The 25,833-nt window shown below is 38.9% G+C and overlaps 1 protein-coding gene and 1 pseudogene across 3 annotated transcripts; both read right to left on the bottom strand.

The window, feature by feature from the left end:
* The window catches only part of LOC120247855, a 34,705-nt pseudogene extending 31,395 nt beyond the window's left edge, over positions 1-3,310 (bottom strand).
* A 7,893-nt stretch (positions 3,311-11,203) lies between these two features.
* ZNF684 (zinc finger protein 684) lies at positions 11,204-24,578 on the bottom strand. Of its 3 annotated transcripts, XM_039255960.1 has the most exons (6): positions 24,443-24,578; positions 22,452-22,490; positions 18,014-18,140; positions 17,603-17,698; positions 13,272-13,382; positions 11,204-12,749 (listed from the first exon to the last, which is right to left on the bottom strand). In XM_039255960.1, the coding sequence occupies exons 2-6, from the start codon at positions 22,464-22,466 to the stop codon at positions 11,845-11,847; spliced, it is 1,254 nt and encodes a 417-aa protein (XP_039111891.1). In that variant the 5' UTR covers positions 22,467-22,490; positions 24,443-24,578; the 3' UTR covers positions 11,204-11,844. The 3 variants fall into 3 exon arrangements, with proteins under 3 accessions (XP_039111891.1, XP_039111892.1, XP_039111893.1); XM_039255961.1 differs by lacking the exon at positions 13,272-13,382; XM_039255962.1 differs by lacking the exons at positions 17,603-17,698; positions 18,014-18,140; positions 22,452-22,490; positions 24,443-24,578 and adding an exon at positions 14,219-14,715.
* Positions 24,579-25,833: the final 1,255 nt, after the last annotated feature.

The following is a 25,833-nucleotide window of genomic DNA, read 5'->3' as shown; positions in this document are numbered from 1 at the left end:
AATAAAGTGAAGTGACAGCTTTAAAGAGGAAATGAGAGACAAGGCAGGTGAACTTGAGAAAAACTCCCTGAGTTTATAACTAGTTTACATATACACCTCTGTGGTTTGCCAAGAGGTCCAGAGTGGCTGCCTGTTTAATTAGCGTGGAGTCTAGGTGTTGGAAACTTTGTGAGACATGGCTTCACTTAGATCTGATGGATATTCAGAAGTCACTCAGGTATAGTAAGTCTTCACCCATCATCGCCCTGCAAAAATGCTTGTGAGATTAAAACAATTCCGAGTTCACACATTTAATCCAAAAACTTTGCTTGCAAGAGAAAGCCTGATTTGGTGAACGTAGGTTCAAGCTCAATGCTCTCTGTACCTAAGCCTCATAACCACTGAAAGGCTTAAAGACTTTTTTTACATTATCAAGCAACACTTAAGCTGAAATAAAAAATTTTCATTTAGGGGGCACCTGGGTGGCTCAGTCGGTTAAGCATCCAACTTCAGCTCAGGTCATGATCCTGTGGTTTTGGGTTCGAGCCCCGCATCAGGCTGTGTGCTGACAGCCCAGAGCCGGGAGCTGCTTCAGATTCTGTGTCTCCTCTCTCTCTACTCCTCCCCTGCCCATGCTCTGTCTCTCTCTGTCTCAAAAATAAACAAACATTAAAAAAATTTTTTTTTGTTAATCTTCACTTAAATCACTGTTGGTTCACGTGTTTCTAAAGGGAAAACAAAATTTACATAATGTCAAACTATTCAAGAGCTGCTAAGCAGCTCAAGAAAGCAGAAAAGCTTTTCTAAGAGCTTGATTGGACACCTGTGCTAGTCACCTGGAAACTTCCAAACAGGCCTGAGGTATCTCTGAATCAGTTTCCACAACAAAAAAGTAACAATTTTCTTCCAGAAGTTTCTGCAGAGTGTCATGATGCCTAAGTTTTCTAAACAAAGTACCCCAGTTATATGCTGCTTGAGCTAGGTTTATTCCCACTAAGGTAGCTATGCCCGCAAAACAGGATGGTTTTTATTTACATGACTATTTACCTGAAGAAATGACTCTCTTCCTGTACTCAGTGCTTAGAGTATTACAAAACACAGCTAATTTCCTTTTTCAATATCCAGTTAATCAGGATTAAATACACACATACACACATGCACACACATGCTTTGGTGTTCTGCATAGACAAGAAAACATATTACCTGATGTCCTCAGCTCAGCAGAGGCAGTACAAGACTTCATTGCCATCTCTGACCTTCTATTATTTAAAAGGAGGCTCCAGAAGGCTCAGTAACAACTGCCACTACTATTCACAGGTGCCAAGAAATAGTTAGAGATGAAGTTTTTAGGATTGAACTTCATTCTACATAATAAGCCATGTGATTTCACTTATGATTCGCAATTCTGCATGTGGTGATTTTAGATTTGAAGAGACAATGATGGTGTTTACCAGACATTTTACCAGACATGATTTTGGTTTTAAGTTTTATTTCTATATTTTTTCTTGCAATAAAATATACACACCATAAAATGTACTATTTCAACCATTTAAAGTGTGTAATTCATGGCATTAAGTACCATCACAGTGCTGTGCAACTATCACCGTAACAGATAGAATTTTGTATAATGTGCATCACAGATTTCAAACCTATGGTTATACAAATTTCTTAAGCAATGCACTTATATAACTTGTGTAAAAAATCATAAATTGGGGCAATACACATATGTAATTATAGTCAGCTTGATGCCCTGAGTTTTAAATTGTTTACAACCTCCTCAGTTTTATGCTATGCAGCAAAACTCTCAACTTATAACTCAAAATCTTCTGTAATCTTCTCAATAAAATTAGCAGTACCACTTACAGAGTATGAATTTCAGAACACGCTTTTCCACATTCGTCCAATTGTGGCTTTTTGTTTTTTGTGTTTTTTTTTCTCATGATGGATTCTTTGCTGCTTTTTGAAGAGGCTAACTACACGTTTTCCCACATTCACAAAGCTTCCATGTTTTTAGGCATTCTCTGAGGAGAGGGGGATGTGTCTTCCGGTTAAAACATCTCCCACACGCACTACATCCGTTTTGTCGCTCTGCTGTGGGAGAGTAATTTCTAGGGAGATGTGACTTCTTGATGAGGGCTTTTCACAGGTAGTACACCCGGGGATCTCTCGCCTGGATGAATCCTCTGATGCAGGACAAGCACTGAGGAGTGTGCGAAGGCCTTGCCACATTCTCTGTATCTGTAGAGTTTCTCTCCTGTATGAAATCTAGAATGTTTATAGGGGCACCTGGGTGGCTTAGTTGGTTACGCATCTGACTTTGGCTCAAGTCATGATCTCACGGTTCGTGGGTTTGAGCCCTGCATTGAGCTCTGTGCTGACAGCTCAGAGCCTGGAGCCTGCTTCAGATTCTGTATCTCCCTCTCTCTCTGACTCTCCCCTGCTCATGCTGTCTCTCTTGCTCTCTCTCAGAAATAAATAAAACTTTAAAAAAAAAAAAAGAAATCTAGAATGTTTATAAAGGGATGAACTGTACTTGAAGGTTTTTCCACATTCCTTACATCAAGCTCTTGAGCGTATGAGATTTCACATGTTGGGGAAAGGAAGAGTTCCGAGTGAATGACTTCCCGCGCTCATGGCACTCGTAAGGCTTCTCTCCGGTGCGAAGTCTCTGGAAGTCTCTGGAAGTCTCTGGTGGACCACCAGTTGTACTTCGTACATAAATGACTTCCCACAATCACTACACACAAAGGGCCTCTCTCCACTATGAATTTTTTGATCGGCTATAAAGTGTCCCTTACTGTTAAGGGCTTTCCCACAGTCACTGCATTCAAAGGTTTTTTCCCCCTTGTATGCTTTCCTTCATGTCTAACGACACAAGATTGCTTTTAGAAGGCTTTCCCACATTCAGTGCAGCCAAAGCTTTTTTTTTTTTTAATGTCTAATGAGACAAAACTTGTTTTTGAAGGCTTTTCCACAGTCCTTGTATTCTTAAGAGTTTTCTCTGATATAACTTTTATTATAACTAAGCCAGTGTGAATTAGGCTGCAGACTCTTTCCATTTGACTCACATTTATGTTGTGTTTGTCGTGAAGAAATAAATTTTATACTCGGGTTACAATTTTGGACTCTCTTCATGGTCAGTGTTTTCTTGAACGTGAACATATCTTGATTCAAAACATTGTCTTTGCTTCCCTCCTGTCTCTCTAGTGCATCATCAAGTTAAAAGGTAACTTCTAAAAAGGTGTAAAATTAAACATTCCCGTTACTCTTTCCAATCTCATATTATAAGAAGAAAAATTTTTAAGTCTATAATGCCAGCAAGGATGCTTATTCTGACCACTTCTATTCAACATAGTCCTAAAGTCTTAGCTGACCAATTAGGTAGGAATAAGAAATAAAGGCACCCAAACTGGAAAGGAAGGCATAGAAGTATCTCTGTTCACAGATGACATGATCTTATATGAAGAAAACCCTAAAGATATCTCTCTCTCTCTCATACACACACACACACACAGCCTATTTACAACTAATACACAAATTTGGCTAAGCTGCAGGATGCAAAGTTGATATACAAAAATCAGTTGTGTTTCCATACACTAAAGCAAATAATCCAAAAAGGAAATTGAGAAAACAATCCTATTTATAATAGCATCAGAAAGAATCAATTAGGAATAAACTTAACCAAGGAGGTGAAAGACTTGTATATGGACAGCTACAAAATACTGCTGAAATAAAAGACAAGTAAACTGACTTCATGGACTAGAAGACTTAATATTGTTAAAAATGTCCATACTACCCAAAGTGAACTACAGATTCAATGCAATTCCAGTGGCATTTTTTGCAGAAATAGAAAAAAACAAGTCTAAGATTCATATGGAACCACAAAGGACTCAAATAGTTAAAACATTCTTGAGAAAGAGAACAAAGCAGGGGACAGACTACCTGACGTGAAACCATATTTCCAAATTACAGTAATCAAAATAGTATAGTACTAGCGTAAAGACAGGCACCTAGACCAAGGGAACAGAACAGAGAGCCCAGAAATAAACCCGTGCATATATGGTTCTCAACGGTGAGCCAAGACCACACAATGGGGAAAGGATGGTCTCTTCAACAAAGGATGCTGGGAAAACCAGATATCCACATGTAAAAGAGTGAAATTGGACCCTAATCTTACACCGTACACAAAAATCAACTCAAAATGTATTAGAGGCTTAAATGTGAGACATGAAACTATAAAACTCCTAGAAGAAAACATAGGGGAAAAGCTTCATAAGGTTGGTCTTAGCAAGATTCCTTGAATATGACTCCAAACAGACAAGTGGAACTACATCAAATTCAAAAGCTTTTGTGCAGCAAAGGAAACAAACAACAAAGTGAAAAGGCAGCCTAAGGAATCGGAGAAAAAAATATTTAATAAACACTTGCTAGGTAAGAGGTTAATATCCCAAATCTATAAGGAACGCCCACAACTCAATAGCAAAAAAATGGACAAAGGACTTTAATAGCCCTGTCTCCAAAAGAGACATATAAATAAATGGTCAACAGGTACATGAAAAGATGCTCAACATCACTGATCATCAGGGAAATGCAAGTCCAAACCACAATAAGACAACACCTCGTATCTGTTAGGATGTCTATTATAAAACAACAACGATGACGATGACGACAGTAAATAGCCAGTATTGGCACAAAGACATGGAGATACTGGAATCCTGTGCACTGTTGGTGGGAATGTAAAATGGTGCAGCCACTGTGGGAAACAGTGCTGAGTTTCCTCAAAATACCAAAAAGAGAAACAACATATGATCCAGCAATGCCACATCTGGACATTTATCACAACAACTAACACCAGGATTTCTAGAGATGTCTACACTCCCATGTTCATTGCAGCATTATTCACAATAGCCAAGAGTCAGAAACAATCTAATGTCAATTAAAAGATAAAGGGATGTGGGGCATCTGGGTAGCTTGGTCGGTTAAGCGCCCAACTTCAGCTCAGGTTGTAACCTCATAGTTCATGGGTTTGAGCCCCGCGTTGGGCTCTGTGCTGACAGCTCAGAGCTTGGCCCCTGCTTCGGATTCTGTCTCTCTCTCTCTCAATTTCTCTCTTTGCCCCTCCCCCACTCATGCTCTGTCTCTCTGTCTCTCTCAAAACTAAACATTAAAAAATTTTTTTAAAGGTAAAGGAATAAAAAAATGTAGTACATACATACATACTTTTTTTTAAAAAAGGAAGGAAATTGTATCATAAGCTACAACATGGATGAACCCTGAGGGCATTAGGCTAACAGAAATAAGCCAGTCATGGAAGGATAAATACTGCAAGATTCCACTCATATGAGGTATTTAAAATAGTCAAACACATAGAAAAACAAGTAGAATGATTGGTTGCCAGGCCTGGGAGAGGTGGAGAGATGGGGAGTTGTCGTTGAGTAGGTACAAAGTTTCAGTCATGCAAGATGACAAGGCTCTAGAGATCTGCCGTATAACAATGTGCACCCAGTTAAAAGGACTGTGCTGTACATCTAAAAGTTTGTCAAGAGGGTAGATCTCATATTCTTTGTTTTTTTTACCACACACACAAAAATCTCTCTTGGAGTCCAGTTCCCCATTCTGGACAGTAAAACAAAAGAGAAATCTGTATTTGCCCTGCCCCTGGGCTTAAAGAAAATGTTGCTGAAAGGGGTCTTCTGGAAAACAATAATGCCAACAGGTAGCTTTTTCTATTTTTTTAAAATATTTATTTTTGAGAGAGAGAGAAAAAGAGACAGAGTATGAGCAGGGGAGGGGCAGAGAGAGAAGGAGACACAGAATCTGAAACAGGCTCCAGGCTCTGAGCTGTCAGCACAGAGCCTGACATGGGGCTCGAACTCACAAACCGTGAGATCATGACCTGAGCTGAAGTCGGACGCTGCTTAACTGACGGAGCCACCCAGGTGCTTTTCACTCAGGGAAAAGACTTTATAAAAGGGAAAAAGAAGGATTACCTAGTCATTTTTGGCTAGCTACAAAAAGGAGAGTATATCTAACAGGCATCAAGGTGGGGGAACGACTAGTTTCTAGAGTAAGTCTTTATCAGTTAAAGCCATTTTAAAATTTTATTAGGAATGATAGTTTCTCCCAGAATTATCCCAGAATGATAATTTCCCCTATGAATTACAGTATGCAAGACAAAAACAAAGCCCTTTTGCCCAGACTGAGTTGGAGACAATTTCTCTTTTGCATGTTTTTCCCCCCAGATCTTTTTACCTCAACCCTCTGCCCCCAACCTTTAAAATAAAATGTGTGGAGGCACCTGGGTGCTCAGTCCGTTAAGCCTCTAACTTTGGCTTAGGTCATGATCTCACCATTCATGAGGTCAAGCCTGGAGTCAGGGTCCACATTGACAGTGCGGAACCTGCTTGGGATATTCTCTCACTCTCTCTCTCTCTCTCTCTCTCTTCCCCCACCCCCCACCCAATTCGTACTCTCTCTCCCAAAAATAAATAAACATAAAATAAAATGTGTATATACTGTCAGGCCTTATTGTAAGCATATATCTAATATTCAACAAAAACATGTTGATCAAGCTTATGTTATGTACCAGGCATTGATTTAGATGTGCACTAATGAACAAAACAGGTGAAAATACCTGCCCTCTTGGAGCGCATGTTGTATTTCATTAGATACTAATAAATTCTGGAAGAGAAACAGGATAGTTCTCCTACAAATTACTTAATTAGAAAGCAAAAAGTGGTAAGTTTACATTGGAAAAACCTGGTAGATGCCACCTTAACCAAGTCATCAAGGTTACCAGTAATGAGACAAGTCAACATTGTGCCTCCTGTCATGAAATGCTGAGGACACTATCACTTATGTGACATACTTGCCATACATGCATTCCTGAGTCTAATTATAGAAAACATCAGGCCAACCAAAAATGAGGGACATTTAACAAAATAATTGACTTGTATTCTTCAAAACTAACAATGTCATGAAAGGTGTTGAAAGGCTGAGGAATTATTTCAAATTAAAGGAATCTAAAGAAATGCAGTGGGAAAAGACCCCAAAAAACCAAAATAATGTTGAAAAAGAAAAGCAAAGCTGGAGGCATCACAATCCAGGACTTTAGCCTGTACTACAAAGCTGTAATCATCAAGACAGTATGGTAGTGGCACAAAAACAGACCACACAGACCAATGGAACAGAACAGAGAACCCAGAATTGGACCAAAAAATGTATGGCCAACTAATCTTTGACAAAGCAGGAAAGAATATCCAATGGAAAAAAGACAGTCTTTTGAAAATGGTGCTAGGAAAACTGGACCATTTTCTTACACCATACACAGAAATAAACTCAAAATGGATGAAAGACCTAAATGTGAGACAGGAAACCGTCAAAATGCTACAGGGAAAAACAGTCAACAACCTCTGACCCCAACTGACAACAACTTCATACTCAACACGTCTCCAGAGGCAAGGGAAATAAAAGCAAAAATAAACTATTGGTACCTCATCAAGATAAAAACTTCTGCACAGCGAAGGGAACAATCAACAAAACTAAAAGGCAACTAGCAGAATGGGAGACGATAAAGGCTTATTACCCAAAATCTATAAAGAACTTATCAAACTCAACATCTGAAAAACAAATAATCCAGTGAAGAAATGGGCAGGAGACATGAATGGACACTTTTTCAAAGAAGAACATCCAGATGGCTAACAGACACATGAAAAGATGCTCAGCATCACTCATTATAAAGGAAACACAAATCAAAACCACACTGAGATACCACTTCACTGGTCAGAGTGGCTAAAATTAACAACTCAGGCAATAACAGATGTTGGCAAGGATGTGAAGAAAGGGGAACCCTCTTGTATTGTTGGTGGGAATGCAAACTGGTGCAGCCACTCTGGAAAACAGTGTGGAGGCTCTTCTAAAATTAAAAATAGAATTACCCTACAGTCCAGCAACAGCACTACTAGGAATTATCCAAAGGATACAGGAGTGATGATGCATAGCCCCAATGTTTGTAGCAGTGCTATCAACAATAGCCAATTTATCAGAAGAGCCCAAATGTCCATCAACTGACGAATGGATAAAGAAGATGTGGTATATATATATACATACATATATATAATGTATATGTATATGTGTGTGTGTATATAGATCTTGACACTTGCAACAATGTGGATGGAACTGGAGGGTATTATGCTAAGTGAAATCAGTCAGTCAGAGAAAGATCTATGTTCTCACTACTTATGTGTGGAATTTGAGAAACTTAAAAGAAGACCATGGGGGAAGGGAAGGGAAAAAAATAGTCACAAACTGAGAGGGAGTCAAACCACAAGAGACTCTTAAATACTGAGAACAAACTGAGGCTTGATGGGGGAGGCAGAGGAGAGGAGAAAATGGGTGATGGGCATGGAGGAGGGCACTTGTTGGGATGAGCACTGGGTGTTGTGTGGAAGTGATGAATGAATCATGGGAGTCTACTCCCAAAGCCAGAGCACACTGTATACTCTGTGTATTAGCTAACTTGACAATAAATTATATTTAAAAATTTAAAAAGAAATAAAGTTATGCCACAAAAGAAATAAATGACATAAATAAATCCATATGCCCTTTGTAGAAAGAGAGAGAGAGAAAAGAAAAGGAAAAGAAAAGAAAAGAAAAGAAAAGAAAAGAAAAGAAAAGAAAGGAAAGGAAAAAAGAAACAAAACGAAAAGAAAAGAAAAGCAGTGGGTAATCCTGGTTTGGATACTGGACTGGAAGAAAAAAAATTGTTAAAAAGAACATTGTTGGTATCTTGGATTGTAGAGCAGAAAAAGGACATTTGTAGGAAAAGTAGTGAAATATGAATAAAGTCTATAGAGTTTTTCTGCGCTTTTCACTTTTCCTGATCTCTGTTGGATTTATTAAGTTTTCATTATTCCTATCTTCAGATTTGTAAGTTAGTCTATTTCTATGCTTTTCTAGTTACCCTTAAAGTTTTTACATCTTAGAAGGCCTAAATGTTCTCCCTACCTTTTTCTAGAACATGAGGACTCCTAAGCTCAGATATCCCTTTCCACTTTTTGTTTTCTTCATTATATTTATCATATTTGATTCTTAAAAATTAGCACATGATATAATCAGAAAAATGAACAGTTTCTTGGGGGGAGAATGCCAATACACCATCTATGTACAAATAAAAGAGAAGGCATTTTGAATTACTTTTTTATAGAGTAAAAAAAAGGAAAGAAAATCTCAAGTTATGACAAACTGTTAGAGGTGGGGACAATCAAGAGATTTCTCACCTAAATTGTGCGTGGCAGTTTCAGCCACAGAACACAAAGGAGTTCTGGGAATCTAAGATGTTTGGTTGAATCCAAGCATAGTTTTGTTTTTCTTCTTGCCAAAATCTTGTACAGCAGGACAATGAGGTCAGTGGCAAAAGCTGTCTAGGAGGCAGTTTATATCTGTCCAGTACTGGAAATAATTTTATCTACTGCTGTATTCCTACTTCCACTTAAAGAAGGGAGCAAAATAACTTATGAATCCCAGATTACATCCTTCCTGATATATTACAATTAAGAATTCCTTGTTTTATTCCTTTGTTCCCAGAGCAGACCATCACACACTTCTTGCCCCATTTACCCACAGAGCTGCTCCTTCAAGGGGCTCACATTACGCTAGCAACAGTAGAGCCCCCTACTTCCTCTCTTCCTGTAGTAGTTTGTGGAGTTTCTCAGATGAGAGGTACAGGCTTGGGAAAGAGAGATAGGATGGGAATGGTAAAACTAGGACAAAATGAGGATTTCATATAGGAAATGAGAAAACCAATGAGCTGAGAAAAAGGCAAGTCCTGTGACTATAAATATCGAAAGAATTTCCTGCATGGCTATCAAACTGTTTCTGAAGACGATTCCAAAAGAAAGGGGTTCCAGAAATTTTGGGAACTACAAGAGTAAAACCAGACTGTAGTCTCCTAAAACACTTGGGGAGTATTAAAGACAGAAGATATTCGGGGTACCTGGGTAGCTCAGTCAGTTGTGCATCCAACTTTAGCTCAGGCCATGATCTCATTGTTTGTGAGTTCGAGCCCCACATCAGGCTCTGTCTGTGCTGACAGCTCAGAGCCTGAAGCCTGCTTTGGATTGTGTCTCCATCTCTCTCTGCCTCTCCTTCACTTGCACTCTGTCTTTCTCTCTCAAAAATAAAATTTTAAAAAAAGAAAGAAGATATTCAAGATCACTTGTTAAAGATGGCAAGACAGGACCATTGCAATAGGTATAAGGACCACTGTAATGAGATTTCAGCTGGGTAGAGACTGGTCTTAACTCTGAATACAGCATGGGCAAGTGGGAACTTATAGCAAAGGAGCAAGGCAGAAGTCAATGGATAGAAAAATTACTAAGAGAAAACATCAGAGATGAGGAGGATTCTGGCTAATTCGATCTAACATGACTCTTACTGAAGACAGGCCAGGGTGATGGATTGTAGAGGATGAGGAACCTGATCAAGGGCACGGAGTTCTGGTTAAACTGACTAAATGAGATTCTTGCTAAAACTATTTTACAAGGAAGTGCTCAGAAGAGAAGGCCTAGGGGAAGGTTCAGGTGACTGACTAAAGTTTGGTCAAGTGAAGAATTTTTGTTGGTAGACAAGATTTAACTTAGTTCCGTTAAGTTCTAGTGTGCTTGTTCAAAAAAGCACTCGCTATCTCTCATTTATAATCATTACTCAATGTTAGTCTTCAAAAACTGACTGATGAAAGAAAATGCAACACGGTATAACTCAGCTTAAAGTTGAAAAAGCTTGATTTCCAAATTTAGGTTCAGGTTGTTTTGTCACTACTCAAGAAAAGGCATAAAGGGTTTTTGACATCATCAAGGAATACTTCCAGGAATACTGTGGACAGCAATAAAAACCAGCTTAAATAATGGGTGGTTCATCCTTTTAAGGGAATATGCGTAGCTTACCTGATAACACATTCTAAAGTGAAGTTGCTAAGGAGGGACACTTGCTTTTTCACCTTGATTAATGCTGCCTATGCTGTCACAGGACAACTGCAGGTACCCCTAAGAGCTAAACCTGTATCGATTTCTTATTAGAAAACAAAGACAAAAAAACTCACTCCCCAAAGTTGCAAAGTATCATGATACCCTAGTCTATTAAAATCAAATACAGAAGGTACCTCAGTTAAACATTACTTGAGCTATGCTTACACCTTATGTAGATACACCAATGAAAAACAGGAGTATTTGAAGTGCAAATGTTTTATTTACAAACTTACTTAATTTCAACTTACTGTAATACAGAAATGTTTTTCCCTCTCAACGGGCATATTGTTTGTTTTTGCTGCTTACATACACAGGAAAACATCTTTTTAACAAGTTTTATAGTTAAAGAGACTGAGATTCAGTAACACTGCCCGGCCCATGAAAAGTGCCAGCAAATGGATAAAAATATTACTGAAATTCGTACTTCATATTAAACCACATTTTTTCACTCGCATGTTTTTAGGATTGGAAGAAAAAATGGTATGTGCTTCGCTCTTAATAGATATAATTTAACACATAAACATTTTATACTCACATTTGCATAATTCAATAATTTGTTATAAAAATCAGGGATAGTAAATGTAGTTTTCACTAATTCCTTCATTAATTTATGCGACTTTTTTAAGCTCATGCTCTATTATTTATAAATCAATGTTTTCTGTGATCTTTTTCTGTAAACACTTTGTTATCACTTCCAGAACATGGTTGGCATTGATTATTTTTTCTGGGAATCTACTCTTCCAAATCCATTCAAATTGGTGGAGTTCTCAACATGAATTTCTCTTCTACTTAATAAGATTTATCTAATATTTAAGGCTTTGTCATATCCACAACATGAATATTATATATGAACTTTCTGATGTACAATAAGATTTGACTTCTGGGAAAAAGCTTTCCCACATTTGTTACATTTGTAGGGCTTTTCTCCTGTGTGAGTTATCTGGTGTCTAAGGAGATGTGACTTCTTGATGAAGGCTTTGCCACATTCAATACACTCATATGGTTTCTCTCCTGTGTGAATTCTTTGATGTGTCACAAGCACAGATGTGTTACCAAAGGCTTTGCCACATACAATACATCGGTAGGGCTTCTCTCCTGTATGAAATCTAGAATGTTTATAAAGGGATGAGCTATACCTGAAGGTTTTCCCACATTCCTTACATTCAAATGAGTTCTCGAGCGTATGAGATTTCACATGTTGGGTAAAGGAGGAGTTCCAAGTGAATGACTTCCCACACTGATGGCACTCGTAAGGCTTCTCTCCGGTGTGAAGTCTCTGGTGGACCACCAGCTGTGCTTTGTACATAAATGCTTTCCCACAATCACTGCACGCAAAGGCTCTCTCTCCATTATGGATTTTCTGATGAGCTGCAAGGTGGGCCTTCCTGCTATAGGCTTTCCCACAGTCGTTGCATTCAAAGGGCTTTTTTCTTGTATGATTTTTTTCATGTCTAATGAAATGAAACTTCTTTTTGAAGGCTCTCCCACACTGAGTGCATTCATAAGAGTTTTCTCCAGTACAACATCTATTATAATCAAATAAATCTAAAGCAGGCTGCAAACTCTTCCCATATGATTTACATTTATAGGGTTTTTTTCTTGTAGGATTAAGACTTGAGCTCATGTTATAACCATGGAGTCTCTCCATAGTCAGAATTTTACTGAATGTGAACAAAACTGAATTCAAAAAATTGTCTTTGCTTTCTTGGTTCTTCTCTGATTCATCAACAAGTAGGCACTCGGCTTCTAAAAAGGAGCACAATAAAGCATGCCTAGTTAATTTTTTCCATCAACGGTCACTGAAAGAAAAAGGATTTCAAGTCTAGTATGTAGTTCTGAAATAAATCCTGTATATGCCTTGCTCCTGAGCTTTAAGAATAAAACTGCTGAAGAGGAAGCGGGAGCAGATGAATGACAACAATGAGAACAAATGGCTTAACTTGTGACCTATGCGTAGATAGTTACATCGGCACAAATTACAGTAAGTAGGGCACAAAGAAGTCAAAAGGTTGCTCAATGTCGATGCATAGTTATCTCACAGAATGAAGAGACCCATTGCAGGGATCTGACCAATGGATGTGGTGACCAGAGGAACAAGAGACTCAGGAGTTAAGGGAAAATTATCGAAGGAGAAACTAGATCTGAAGGGAGCAGATCAGAATCTGAGTCCTCACTACCCCAGTCCTAAGTTACCCTGGTAGGACAGCTCCCCATTTCCATCATTCACATCTCTTTCTCCTCTTAATCACCTGGCACAATGGCAGTTACCTTCAAGAACGTTCTTATATCTCCAGTCTTCTAACTCCATCCAAATCACAGGTGAGACATGTGTGCAGAGGGCACCAATCGACAACAGCTGGGATTCACTCTCCTGTGTACCTGGAAGCCCAGGCAGAGAGTCTGTCTGCTTGCTATTGCTTTCGTTCTGTCTGGGTTTCTATATATGACAACTATTTGTAATATCTGTATTTGACAAGTACAGATTTTACATTTTCTTTCAATCTACTCAACAACCTAGTCCCCAGAAAGCTGAAGTCACTTTATCCTGAGGCTACATTTTTTCTTTCCTATCCTCAACACCCTACAAGTCTCCAATCCATCTCTCCATTAAAAAAAAAGGGGGGGGGGGAATAATTCATTAGTTCCGTTGGAGGAGCACGTGGCTCTTGATCTCAGGGTCCTGAGTTTGAGCCCCATATTGGGTACAGAGGTTGCTTAACTAAATAAACTTAAAAGAAAAAAGAGGGAAAGAGGGTTATATTTCCCCCTTCTGAATTTCCCTCCCTGTGTAGTATTAGTATGACACCCCAACTTCTTGCCTCATGCCTTCTCTGTGGAGCTGCCCCGAGCACTGTCTATAGCCATCAGTACACATTTCTTCATGGAGACTGGAGTGCCTGTCTCCTTTCCTCTCTACTTCAACTGATGGGAAGCAGCATCCTGTCTTCCCTCAACTAATAGTAACCAACTGAAAAATCCAGGGCAATCAGCCTGGTGAACAAAACTATACATTATAATGAACTCACTCACGATATCTAAGCACGCATTCTTCTAGTCCTGAACAAATACCTTCTGTCCCAAGAATTCTAGACTCTAAATAACTACAATGTTTTGCTCATGTTCCTTCCCCACCTTAACTTGCTCTTCCTCATCACCTCTCACCCTATCTAGTACTTACATATTCTTTCTTTTCTTTTTTTTTTTTTAGTACTTACATATTCTTTAGGGAGGAGCTATTGTTCCATAATCTCAAAAACAGAGTCTTCTAATCTTTGCACACTTTAAACTTTAAGCTCCATTTTCTCTTAACTTCCAAGAGTCACCACTGCTGCTTGAGACCAATCATCCTGACTATTAACTGGAACAAAACTGCAATGTTATCGCACATCCAACAAACCTTCTACACTCATAAAATTTTAAAATATTTTATATGGCTGTTTCACCTCTCAACTACAATTACACACTTGGAAAATGGTAATGGTTTTTTGTTTTTTGCTTTCTTTAAATCCTCCTCAGGAAATGTAAAAAAAGCCTCATTGAAAGAATAAGAAACATCCCCACAAAGCCTGACTTTACAACAGTAAGTTAACGAAATGTTCATTAAATATCCACTGTGTGCTCAGCAATGGAATACAAACAAAAAATGATACAGGACCTTCTCTTCAGGACATTATCATGCACAAAGATGCCTTAAGAGCATACAGGGTTTAAAAAATTTTTTTTTAATGTTTTTAATTTATTTTTGAGAGTCAGAGAGACAGCACAAGCAGGGGAGGGTCAGAAAGAGAGGGAGACACAGAATCTGAAGACAGGCTCCAGGCTCTGAGCTAGCTGTCAGCACAGAGCCTGACGCGGGGCCTGAACCCACGAACCATGCGATCATGACCTGAGCCTAAGTCGGATGCTCAACCGACTTGAGCCACCCAGGTGCCCCAAGAGCATACAGGGTTTTAAACTGGTGCGGCCACTCTGCAAACAGTGTGGAGGTTCCTCAAAAAATTAAAAACAGAACTACCCTACAACCCAGCAATTGCACTACTAGGTATTTATCCAAGAGATACAGGTGTGCTGTTTCAAAGGGCACATGAACCCCAACGTTTACAGCAGCACTAACGACAACAGCCAAAGTAGGGAAAGAGCCCAAATGTCCACTGATGGATGAATGGATACAGATGTGGAATATATGCACAATGGAGTATCACTCAGCAATCAAAAAGAATGAAATCTTGCCATTTGCAACTACGTGGATGGAACTGGAGGGTGTTATGCTAAGTGAAATTAGTCAGAGAAAGACAAGTATCATATGACTTCACTCATATGAGGAATTTAAGATACAAAACAGATTAACATAAGGGAAGGGAAGGAAAAATATAAAAACAAGGAGGAGGACAAAACATAAGAGACTTAAATACAGAGAACAAACTGAGCGTTGCTGGAGGGATTGTGGGTCGGGGATGGGCTAAATGGGTGAGGGGAAATAAGACATTTGTTGGGATGAGCACTGGGTGTTATACGTAAGGGATGAAATCACTAGAATTTACTGCTGAAATAATTATTGCACTACATGCTAACTAACTTGGGTGTAAATTTAAAAAAATAATTAACTAAATTAAAAACAAATCTAAAAGAATATATGTCAAGTTTTCATGAAAGAACCATAGTAGAGCTGGGATGGAGGTTCAAAGAAGGTAGAGATTAACGTAGGCTGGAGTTACTAGTTACCATGAAAGAGGAGAACACTGAATTCAGACTTAAGAGCATGCTGGTTTTAGTTAGGTAGAGCACACCAGTATGAAAAGAACTGATGCACAGAATTAAATCATGTACAAAGTTCACTAAAGAGCCCAACTGCCATGGAATAGGGATGGACCTATTCCAGATGGACCGTTTCCAGATAAACAGAATGGGATCACATTAAAGAGACCTTCAAAGCCATTTAAGTATTATTAAATAAAGGTTGTAAAGGAATAACTTGTGCTTATTTGTCAGAAGAGTGACTAGGAAAATGAAATGATTTGGGAAAATCTTGCAGGAACATCAAAGATAAACCAGAAAATAGAATGGAATTGGCGAACAGCCTAGACACCATAACAGGAGTTAAACTTCACTTGGTTTGTGTTAGAAGTTGGGGTCCAGGAGCTAAGATACACTTAATTGGTGTCTTAATCATTTGAAACATACTTCTTTCATGGGCTCTGTGGAAAAAGAAAATTTTATTTTAAATCGGTCTTAGAAAAACTAATAATTGAAATCACTGGCAATAAGTCCTAACAGTATTTAAGGAAACGCTCGTGAGAGAAAAAGCTAAGTTGCTTACCACAGTGATTCGGAGGCTGCAAAACAGCAGGCCAGTCATTAACCTTGATCACAATGTGAAGAGAAATTTGAAGGGTGAAGCATATTAAATATTGGTTACTATGAAAAAACAGAGATTAAGGCCAGGTGGGGAAAATGATGGGACTGGGAAGTTGGAGAGGCACAGACAGCACAAAGAAAATCATGTGAGGTCTTCAGAGGGAGACAGTCTCTATGGGAGAAGTTCTGGAGAGAAACACGAAGGCAAGAAGCAAAGGTGGATAAGCAAGAAGTGAGGGTGAGGGCAGATTAGCGAGAAACCAACTCAAATGAAGAATTTGAGAGAATTTCCAAATGACATCTGCATCACCATGTGAAGCAAAAAGATACACTATAAAAGGTAGATACCCCAAGTCAGCAGTGAGATGAAAGATGAGCAAGGTGGGGTGCACAGGTGGGGTATATGCTATAAGAAATGGAAAGGTTTTTTTTGAAAAGGGGAATAATTAGAGCATAATGTTAGTAGCATGTTTGGAAACAAAAACATTTAAAAAAAAATCTTACAAAAAACCAGCCAATGTATATTGAATGCTTACCATCAGCCAACTACTTGAGGGGTTTTCCATGTATTAACTCAGATAATCTTTAAAAGAAACCTGAGGTGAGGATTAATATTACTCTGGTTTTATAAATAAAATCATGCTACAGAATAATTAGGTTAGCCAGTGATTGGTGGAGTAAGACTTCAAATCCACATGAGCTGATTACAATATAAGAACCATATGTACAAAAAAGAGGTGTGGGTTTTTTGACGTTTTTTTGGTTTTGTTTACAAAGTAGGCTCCATACCCCGGCATGGAGCCCAATGCAAGGCTTGAACTCACAACCATGAGATCAAGACCTGAGCTGAGATCAAGAGTTGGCTGCTTAACTGACTGAGCCACCCGGGAGCCCCAATCTGTAATCATGTTGAGGAAAAAAGAAGAATGAGGATTTGAGGAATTAAGAGAAGAAAACAAGGACCTGCATAAAACAGGCAGTGGAGGCAGCCCGGGCAGAGAGGAGTGCGGCATCCCCCCATACAAGTGCTGAGCAAAGACACAGAGCAGCTGTGTGGGCAGAGTAAGTGAAGGTGTCATCTGGGGCCCAGACAATGTCGGGTCAAGTGTACCCAGTCACTTCCAAACGTGTGCGGCTTTTAAGAGGTGCTTCCCGAAAGAGGTGCTCAAAGCTACCTGTCCCTCACTGACCAACTGGGATCTCAGTCCCAAAGACTCCCATCTGCCCAGCTTCCTCTCACTCACCTGGATGGCGCCAGCGTGGGCGATCCCCCTCCGCCATCCATGACTCCCATCCTTGCTCCACCTTGAAGATCACTTTTGTTTTGGTAACCGGACTCCCTGTTAGTGGGAAACAACACAGAACTAGAGACAAAGTGCTAGACACAAACGACTCCCTCACAATTCAGGTCTGCCTCCTTGAGTCTCAGGGCCTGGAAAGGATGACAGACAGACTTTAGAACAGAAGAGATGCTTCTCCTCCATTTGGGAGGTGGAAGCAAACACTCACTGTCTGTGTATGCTTAATATCAAAGGGGATTAAAAATCTGTGACCACTGACATGCAAGGCCAAACTCAGTGATGCTTCAGAATGTCCACAAGTCCCACAGGAAAGGTGCTATGTTACCGTGAAGAGGTGCCACCCACTGTCCTTACCCACTGCAATGAGGTTTCTAAAGTTCTCCAGCATCACATCCCAATACAAGGCTCTCTGATCACAGTCCAGCAGCTGCCACTCTTCCGGGGTGAAGTCCACAGCCACATCCTGGAATGTCACCGATCCCTATAATGGCACATTCATCTTCAAACTAAAGTGTGTATTATTTGGGGACTTGCAAGAGAATCATGGCAGCCTCTTATGATCATATATTCATTGTTAAGTTTTCAGAAAGTTATATATGATAACTGCTGTATGCTTGACTCAGAAATATACTTTGTGATAGAAACAAAAATCACATTAAAAATACTCACTAGTGTCAGGACAATTAAATTGGGTAAAGATTGGTCTTTTTAACAAATGGTGTTGGGACTAGATATCCACATGCAAAAGAATAAAGCTGGACCCCCTCATACACACAAACACCTCACATCATATATAAAAATGAGCTAAAAATGGATCAAAGACCTAAATGCAAGAACTAAAATTATAAAATTCTTAGAAGAAAGCATTGGAGTAAATCTTCAGGAGCTTGGAATAGGCCATGTTTTCTTACATATGAAAGGAAAAGTTTAAGTGACAAAAGAAAACATACATATATTGGAAATCATTAAAATTTAAAATATGTGTTTCAAAGGACACCATCAAGAAAGTGAAAAGACAACCCACAGAATGGGATGAGATATGTGTAAATATCTTGATAAGAGATTTGTACCTAGAATATAAAAGAACTCTTACAACACAATAAAAAGACAACTTAATTTAAAAATGGACAAAGGATTTGAACACCTTTTCTCCAAAGACATGAAAAAGATGCTCACATGTGCATGAAGCACTTGAAAAGATGCTCAGCATCATTAGTAAATACAAATCAAAGCCACAATAAGGTATCACTTCACACCCACTAGGAAGGTTAAAATCAAAGACAGACAATGACAGGTGATGACAAGGATGCAGAGAAATGGGAACTGTCATACCTTGCTAGGGGGGTTGTAAATGGTGCAACAACTATGGAAAACAGTTTTACAGTTCCTCAAAATGTTAAACATTGAGCTACCATATTACCCAGCAATCCCTCCTATGTATATACCTGAGTGAACTAAAAAGATCACATATTATACTGTCCTAGTTACATGAAATGTTCAGAAAAGGCAAATCCTTAGAAACAGAAAATAAATTAGAGCTGGGAGACAGGATGAATGGGGAATGACTGCCAATATGGGTTTTTGGTTTTGTTTTTTTTTTTTAATATGGGGTTTCTTTTGAGGGTAATGAAGATATTCTAAAATTAGACTGCAGATACTCTGGTTTCTCTTCAGATCATATAATCTTTCACCTTTTAAAATTAGATTGTAAAGACGGCTTTACAATTCATGAAGAGACTAAAAACCACTGAGTTGTATATATTTTAAATGGGTCCATCTGTAATATGTGATTATGCTCAATAAAATTATTTAAAATATTGTTTATATGTTCTTCATTCATTCCCTCATACAATGTTTAAAGAGGACCTACCAGACACTCTACTAGTGATATAAAATCAATAGTAATAAAGGTATTACTGTTCTCAGACATCTTACACTCTATTACATACTACAAAGTAAATACATTATTTAGAAGGACTATAAGGTAACATGTCAGACTCACGTGACCATAATAAAATAGAAAATAAATTTTTTTACATGATAAAATATATCCTCTCAACCATAACATCAAAATCGTGTTTAATGAACTTAAGCTGAAATTAAAAAGGCATGTGGCGGGGCACCTGGGTGGCTCAGTCGGTTAAGTGTCTGATTTCGGCTCAGGTCATGATCTCACAGTTCATGGGTTCGAGCCCCGTGTCAGGTTCTGTGCTGACTGCCAGCTCAGAGCTTGGAGCCTGCTTCAAATTCTGTATCTCCCTCTCTCTCTGACCCTCCCCTGTTCACACTGTCTCTCTCTCTCTCTCTCACAAATAAATAAAAACAAACAAACAAAAAAAGACGTGTGGCTACGTTTCTACCACAAAGACATAGTTAAAACCATATAGAATAGGGGTCAGCAAACTACAACCCATACCCTGGCCTGATATTTTTGTAAATAAAATACTACTGGAACATTTAAACCCATTCATTTGCTTCAGCTGCAGAGTCAGAATTGAGTAGTTGCCACAGAGGCTGTATGGCCTTCAAGCCTAAAATATTTACCATCTGACCCTTTAAAAAATTAGAAGACTAGCTAGAATTTATCTCATGAATGCACAGACAGTTCAATATTGAGAAAAATATCAGAAATTCCCTACCTGCTACATTAGAGAAACATATTATTTTACCAACAAGTATTTATCTACTTATTTATTTTTGTTTAATGTTTTATTTATTTTTAAGAGAGTGCAAGCAGGGGAGGGGCACAGTGAGAGGGACAGAGGATTTGAAAGCAGTAAGCCTGATGTGGGGCTTGAACTCAGAAACAAGATCATGACCTGAGCCAAAGTCAGATGCTCAACTGAATGAGCCACTCAGGTGCCCCAACCAACAGGTATTTTAAAAAAACATATAGGAAAAAAGGTTTCCAATTTATGAAAACAATCTTCACAAGCTAAAAATCTTTAACTTGACTAAAAACAAGAGAATAAAAACCAAACCAAAACAAAAAAACCAACTATCTACCAAAATACAAGAGGAAACAATGAAATACTGGAATCATTCCCATTAAAACTAGAACAAAAAGATAATGGCTAGCAATTTATAGTTTCTAGGGCACTTGGGTGGCTCAGTCGGTTGAGCATCCAACTTGATTTCAGTTCAGGTCATGATCTCAGTTCATGAGATTGAGTCCCACATTCGGCTCTGAGATGGAGGCACCGTGTGTACCTGGGATTCTCTCTTCCTCTCTCTCTTTCTGCCACTCACCTGCTCACACATGTACACTCTCTCAAAACATTTAAAAAACCTTATAGTTCCCCAAAATCTTGTCCATTGCAATAAGACAAGAAAAAATGTGAAAACATATATATTGAGCAGTAAGGAACAAAACTCCATTTGAAAAGTATATAACTGTCTACCTAGAAAACCTAAGAATCAACTAAAAAAATCTTTAATAGGAGCTCTGTAACATTAAAAATTGTTTTTTAATTTTTAAAAAAGACACAGAGGTGCCTGGGTGGTTCAGCTGGTTGAGTGTCTGACTTTTGGTTCAAGTCATGATCTCATGGTTCGTGAGTTCAAGCCCCGTGTCAGGCTCTGTGCTGTGTCAGAGCCTGGAGCCTGTGTTAGATTCTGTGACTCCCTCTCTCTCTGCCCCTCCCTTGCTTACACTGTCTCTCTCTTAAAAGTAAATCAACATAAAAAAAATTTTTTTTACTTAAAAAATTAGTTTTGTAAGTTGACATAAAGTCAAATAGAGACAAACCAGAGACCTAAAGTCAGCTGGTTGAGCATCTGACTTTGGCTCAAGTCATTGTCTCACAGTTCGTGAGTTCAAGCCCAAAATAGAGCCTGCTGCTGTCAGCACAAAGCCTGCTTTGGATCTTCTGTCCCCCTCTCTCTCTGCCCCTTCCCTGCTCACTCTCTCTCTCTCTCTCTCTCAAAAGTAATATTTTTTAAAAAATAATAAAATAAAGTAAAATTCACACAGGAGAGAAAATGCTCAAGAATACCAGCAGACTCTGGAAAAGATACAAGGTTTATTTACAGTTCCAGAAGAATATTAAAAAGGCTACGTATCTGAACTTACAAACTGAGTTCATATAGTGCTGCTTATTGACAATATGTTCTCTGCTTACTCTAGGAAACATTCTAAGTAATATAGCATGTCATATAATATAAAATGTGATGTTACATTTATTTATCACAGGGCTGTTGCTTGTGAATGTTATTTTTCTTATTTGTAACTTTTTTTCAAGTTTATTTATTTGAAAGAGCAAACACGAACAGGGGAGTGGCAGAGAAAGGGAGAGACAGAGTCCCAGAGTCCACCTACAGTGGAGGGTCAGCAATGCAGAGCCCGATGCAAGGTTCGAACCCACAAACCTCAAGATCATGACCTGAGCTGAAATCAAGAGTCAGAGCTTAACCAACCGACCCACCCAGGAGCCCCTGTGAATATTATTTCTAACATTATCTCCATGAAAACCGATTATAAGATATTTTCTCTAGAGAGTTGTGTCAGGAAAATCTTTACTTCTCCAAGGAACTGTTTTGCTCTATTCTTGTGGACAATACCAATACATTACCTGGTTTGCTATCCATTTTCTATGATTTCTATAAAGATTGGGTACATATATGCAGCTCATATTTATTCCAACTATGTATAGGCCCTGTGACCTGGATATCAATGATCAATTTTCTTTTGGACCTAATCTATTCAATCTACATTTTCCCTATACAGGTCTATACATGTCCTTTTTATATGGATTTTTGAGAGGTTTAAATGACTGAATAAATGGATACATACCTGGAAGTTGATCATTTTCTGTAACTCTTACACAGGGATCTATGAAAGCAAAAATGGGAAAAAGAATAGAAAGACATGAAAAACCAAAATTCAAAAGAAAAGAAGCACTATTAGAAAAGGACTCTTGGGGCACATGGGTGGCTCAGTCAGTCAAGTGTCTGAATCTTAATTTCAGCTCAGGTCATGATCTCGGGGTTGTGAGACTGAGTCCCGCATCAGGCTCTGTGCTGAGCAGGGAACCTGCTTCAGACTCTCTCTCTCTCTCTCTCTCTCTCTCTCTCTCCCTATTCCTCTCCCACCCACGTTCTCTCTCTCTCTCTCAAGGAAAAAATAAAAATCAGAAAAGAAAGGCTCACATTGCAGCTTCAGTAAACGTCACCTACTGAGAGAGAATGTCGACTCTAGGGATGTCAGAAAAATCCATATTTTATAAGCACCAAACTCTAATGGTGGATCTATTATGAATCTATGAAAGTTAGATAAGTATGTTGTACATTTCTGTCCTACTGATCTGATGGCAAGTTGTTAATCTCTGAACCAGTGATATTTTTTCTTCCCAAAATTTTATCCTAAGAAAAATAATAATAAATGAGTCTAAAAACTAACTAAAAGCCTGGTTTCTGAAACCCAGCATATCTCTGGAAGTCATTCCTTCCTGTGACTCTCTGGTCTCTGCTCTGAAGATGGGATAAAAAAAAGAGCTCAAATTAGGTTGGGTTTTCTTGAGAAGGCTGGATTGAGAGACCCAGGATTTTATTTTATTTTATTTATTTATTTTAAGAGGAGCCTTCAGTTTAAATTCTAAATCTGTTTCTCTTTCTCTGGAAATTCACCATCTCCTCTGAGCCCAGTATAGGTTTTTTAGAATTCTTTTTTAAAAATTTTTTAATTTATTTTTGAGAGAGAGAGAGAGATTGTGAGAGATCATGAGCAGGGGAGGGTCAAAGAGAGAGAGAGGGAGACACATAATTCGAAAACAGGCTCCAGGCTCTGAGCTGTCAGCACAGAGCCCTACGCAGAGCTCAAATCCATGCACCGCGAGATCATGACCTGAGCCGAAGTCGAATGATTAACCGATTGAGCCACCCAAGCGCCCCAGGTTTTTTAGATTCACACCAGCAGGGCTGGGGCCATAGGAAGGCTTTATATGCAAGAAGGACTCACAGCTTTATTTACAGTCTTCCCTGGAAGGTCTGCAAATTCACCAAAGATCCTTTACTTAAAACAAAAACAAACAAAACAATAACTACAAATCAGAATTTATTCCACATTAATTGCTTAAATATTTCAAAAGGAGAATGAATCCAACTCTTGTTTTGTGCAGGGTGCTAACTACACTTGTGGTGATCACAGCACAAGGTGAAACTTGTCAAATCACTGTTGTACACCTGAAACTAATGTAAGAGTGTGTGTCAACCATACTAAGACAAAAACAAACAAACAAAAACAATAAAATTTGGTGAAAACTCATCTGGTTTGAATCTCAGCTCTCCACTTATCGTCAGTATAAGCAAGTAACTTAACCTCTGTCAGCTTCAGTTAATTTATACGCAAAATGAAGAGAACACTTCCTTCAGATGACTGTTGTGAGAATATACGGAGAACATAGCAGGTTCTCTAGAAATACTTCCTAGATCCCTTGGAATGATTTAATATTGCCTTTTACAGGCTCTGGTAGGGCCAACGATGTTCTTATAACCAGGTAAGGAAAAGCCTGATGCACATACTCCTACACTGTGATTTCTACCTCCAAGATCAAGAATGCAAACTGAGCCTGCCCCATCCCCACTCGGGATCTGGGAACCCACTGACTGGCAGTCAGACCCTTCTCTTGCTTTCTCTTAACTATTCCAGAATTAGTACCCAAACACTAAATCGCTGCACGTGGGAGTTGTGAAGTTTTACCTTCGTTTGGGTAAGCCAATAAACTGGTGCCTATCTTTCTCCCAGCCCTTCCCTTACGTCCCCAAGCTCCGCAGAATCATACCTACCAGTTTTTCACCACCACACTCCCATCTTTGGGTCTAAGAGATCAGATTACAGAGATTTCCTAGAGACTATCGGGGAGAAACCCCCCACTTTCCCTTCAGGCTGCGCAGGTTGGAAGATTACTGAATACCGGCTGCCGCCCCACTGCGCGTGTGCGGAAGTAACTGCCGCCCAGGTTCCCAGGTCCCCCCGCGGTGCAGGCTATTCATAGGGGACTACATTTCCCATAAGGCCTGTGGAGCTCGTTTCCGGAAGGTGTCAGAGGCCTCTGCCTCTTTGTGGGGAGATTCCTGGGTTGGTATCTCTGGGGCTTCCCCGAGAGCCAGGCTCATTTATAAAAGGGAAGTGTATATATCATTTTCGTTTAAAAATATAAAAGACACCGGAATTTTTAAAAACTGGAAAATCTAAGTCAGTATAAGATAATAATCTATCCTTATTTCAGTTTCTTTTAGCGATGCGCTAGCGTAGGTCCCAGCAAAGGTGATGAAGAGGACCCAACAAAGAAGACTGAGAAGGGATAATGTGTGAGACAGACGTCAAAGTATAAGAGTTTGAATCTGCAAATTCAAGGGAAGAAAATGTTTCAAGAAGTGGGAAGTGATCCACTGTATTAAATGCTGCCAAGTCAAGTAGGATGATAACTAAGAATTGACCATTGGATTTAGCATTGTGGAGGCTGTTGAAATATGCCATTTCGGCGTAGTGGTAGAAGTTCAATAAAATCTGATAAGAATTTGGTAAGAGTGGAATGAAAGAATGGGAAGAGAGGAAGTGTGGAAAGCAAGTATATAGACAGTCCCTTTAAGAAGTTTGGCGTTTTAAAGATGAGTAGAAAAAGAAGGCTGTCAGTGCATATGGGTTTTTTAAGATGGAAGAAATTATAGTCGGTATGCTAATTAAAATTATACAGTAGAGGGAGAAATTGACAATACAGGAGAAATTACATAGTTGCAGGAAGAAAAGTCCTGGAGAAAAGGGATGGAATTCAGTACACATTAGAAGGATCAGTTGTGAGTATGGACCATTCATCCACTAAAATATAAAGGGAGACAGAGTTTATGGGTACGGATGCAGATTGAGATACAGATTTGGTGGTGGGAGAATGAGCATATCTTCCTATGAATACTTGTATTTTCTCAGTTAAATAGGAAGCTGAAAGTGAAGATAGAGACGGTATTGGAGGCTTGAGGAGAGAAAAGTAATACTGTATGACATTGATCCTAATATACACTTTTTTCATATTTGAACATCTGCGAAACTGGTATTTTATAAATGATAGCATGCTATAGTTTAACTGGCAGCATGTTTTTCTCTTTTAGAGTATTTGCAATAATGGTGTATCTTATAATCAATGGCATCTGAGATTCTATTATTATTTAGGAATGTGGAA

This window comes from Hyaena hyaena, unplaced genomic scaffold (assembly GCF_003009895.1).
Source record: "Hyaena hyaena isolate Hyena2069 unplaced genomic scaffold, ASM300989v1 scaffold_551, whole genome shotgun sequence".
NCBI classification, from domain to species: Eukaryota; Metazoa; Chordata; class Mammalia; order Carnivora; family Hyaenidae; genus Hyaena; species Hyaena hyaena.
This window is presented reverse-complemented; position numbering and strand designations above follow the sequence as displayed.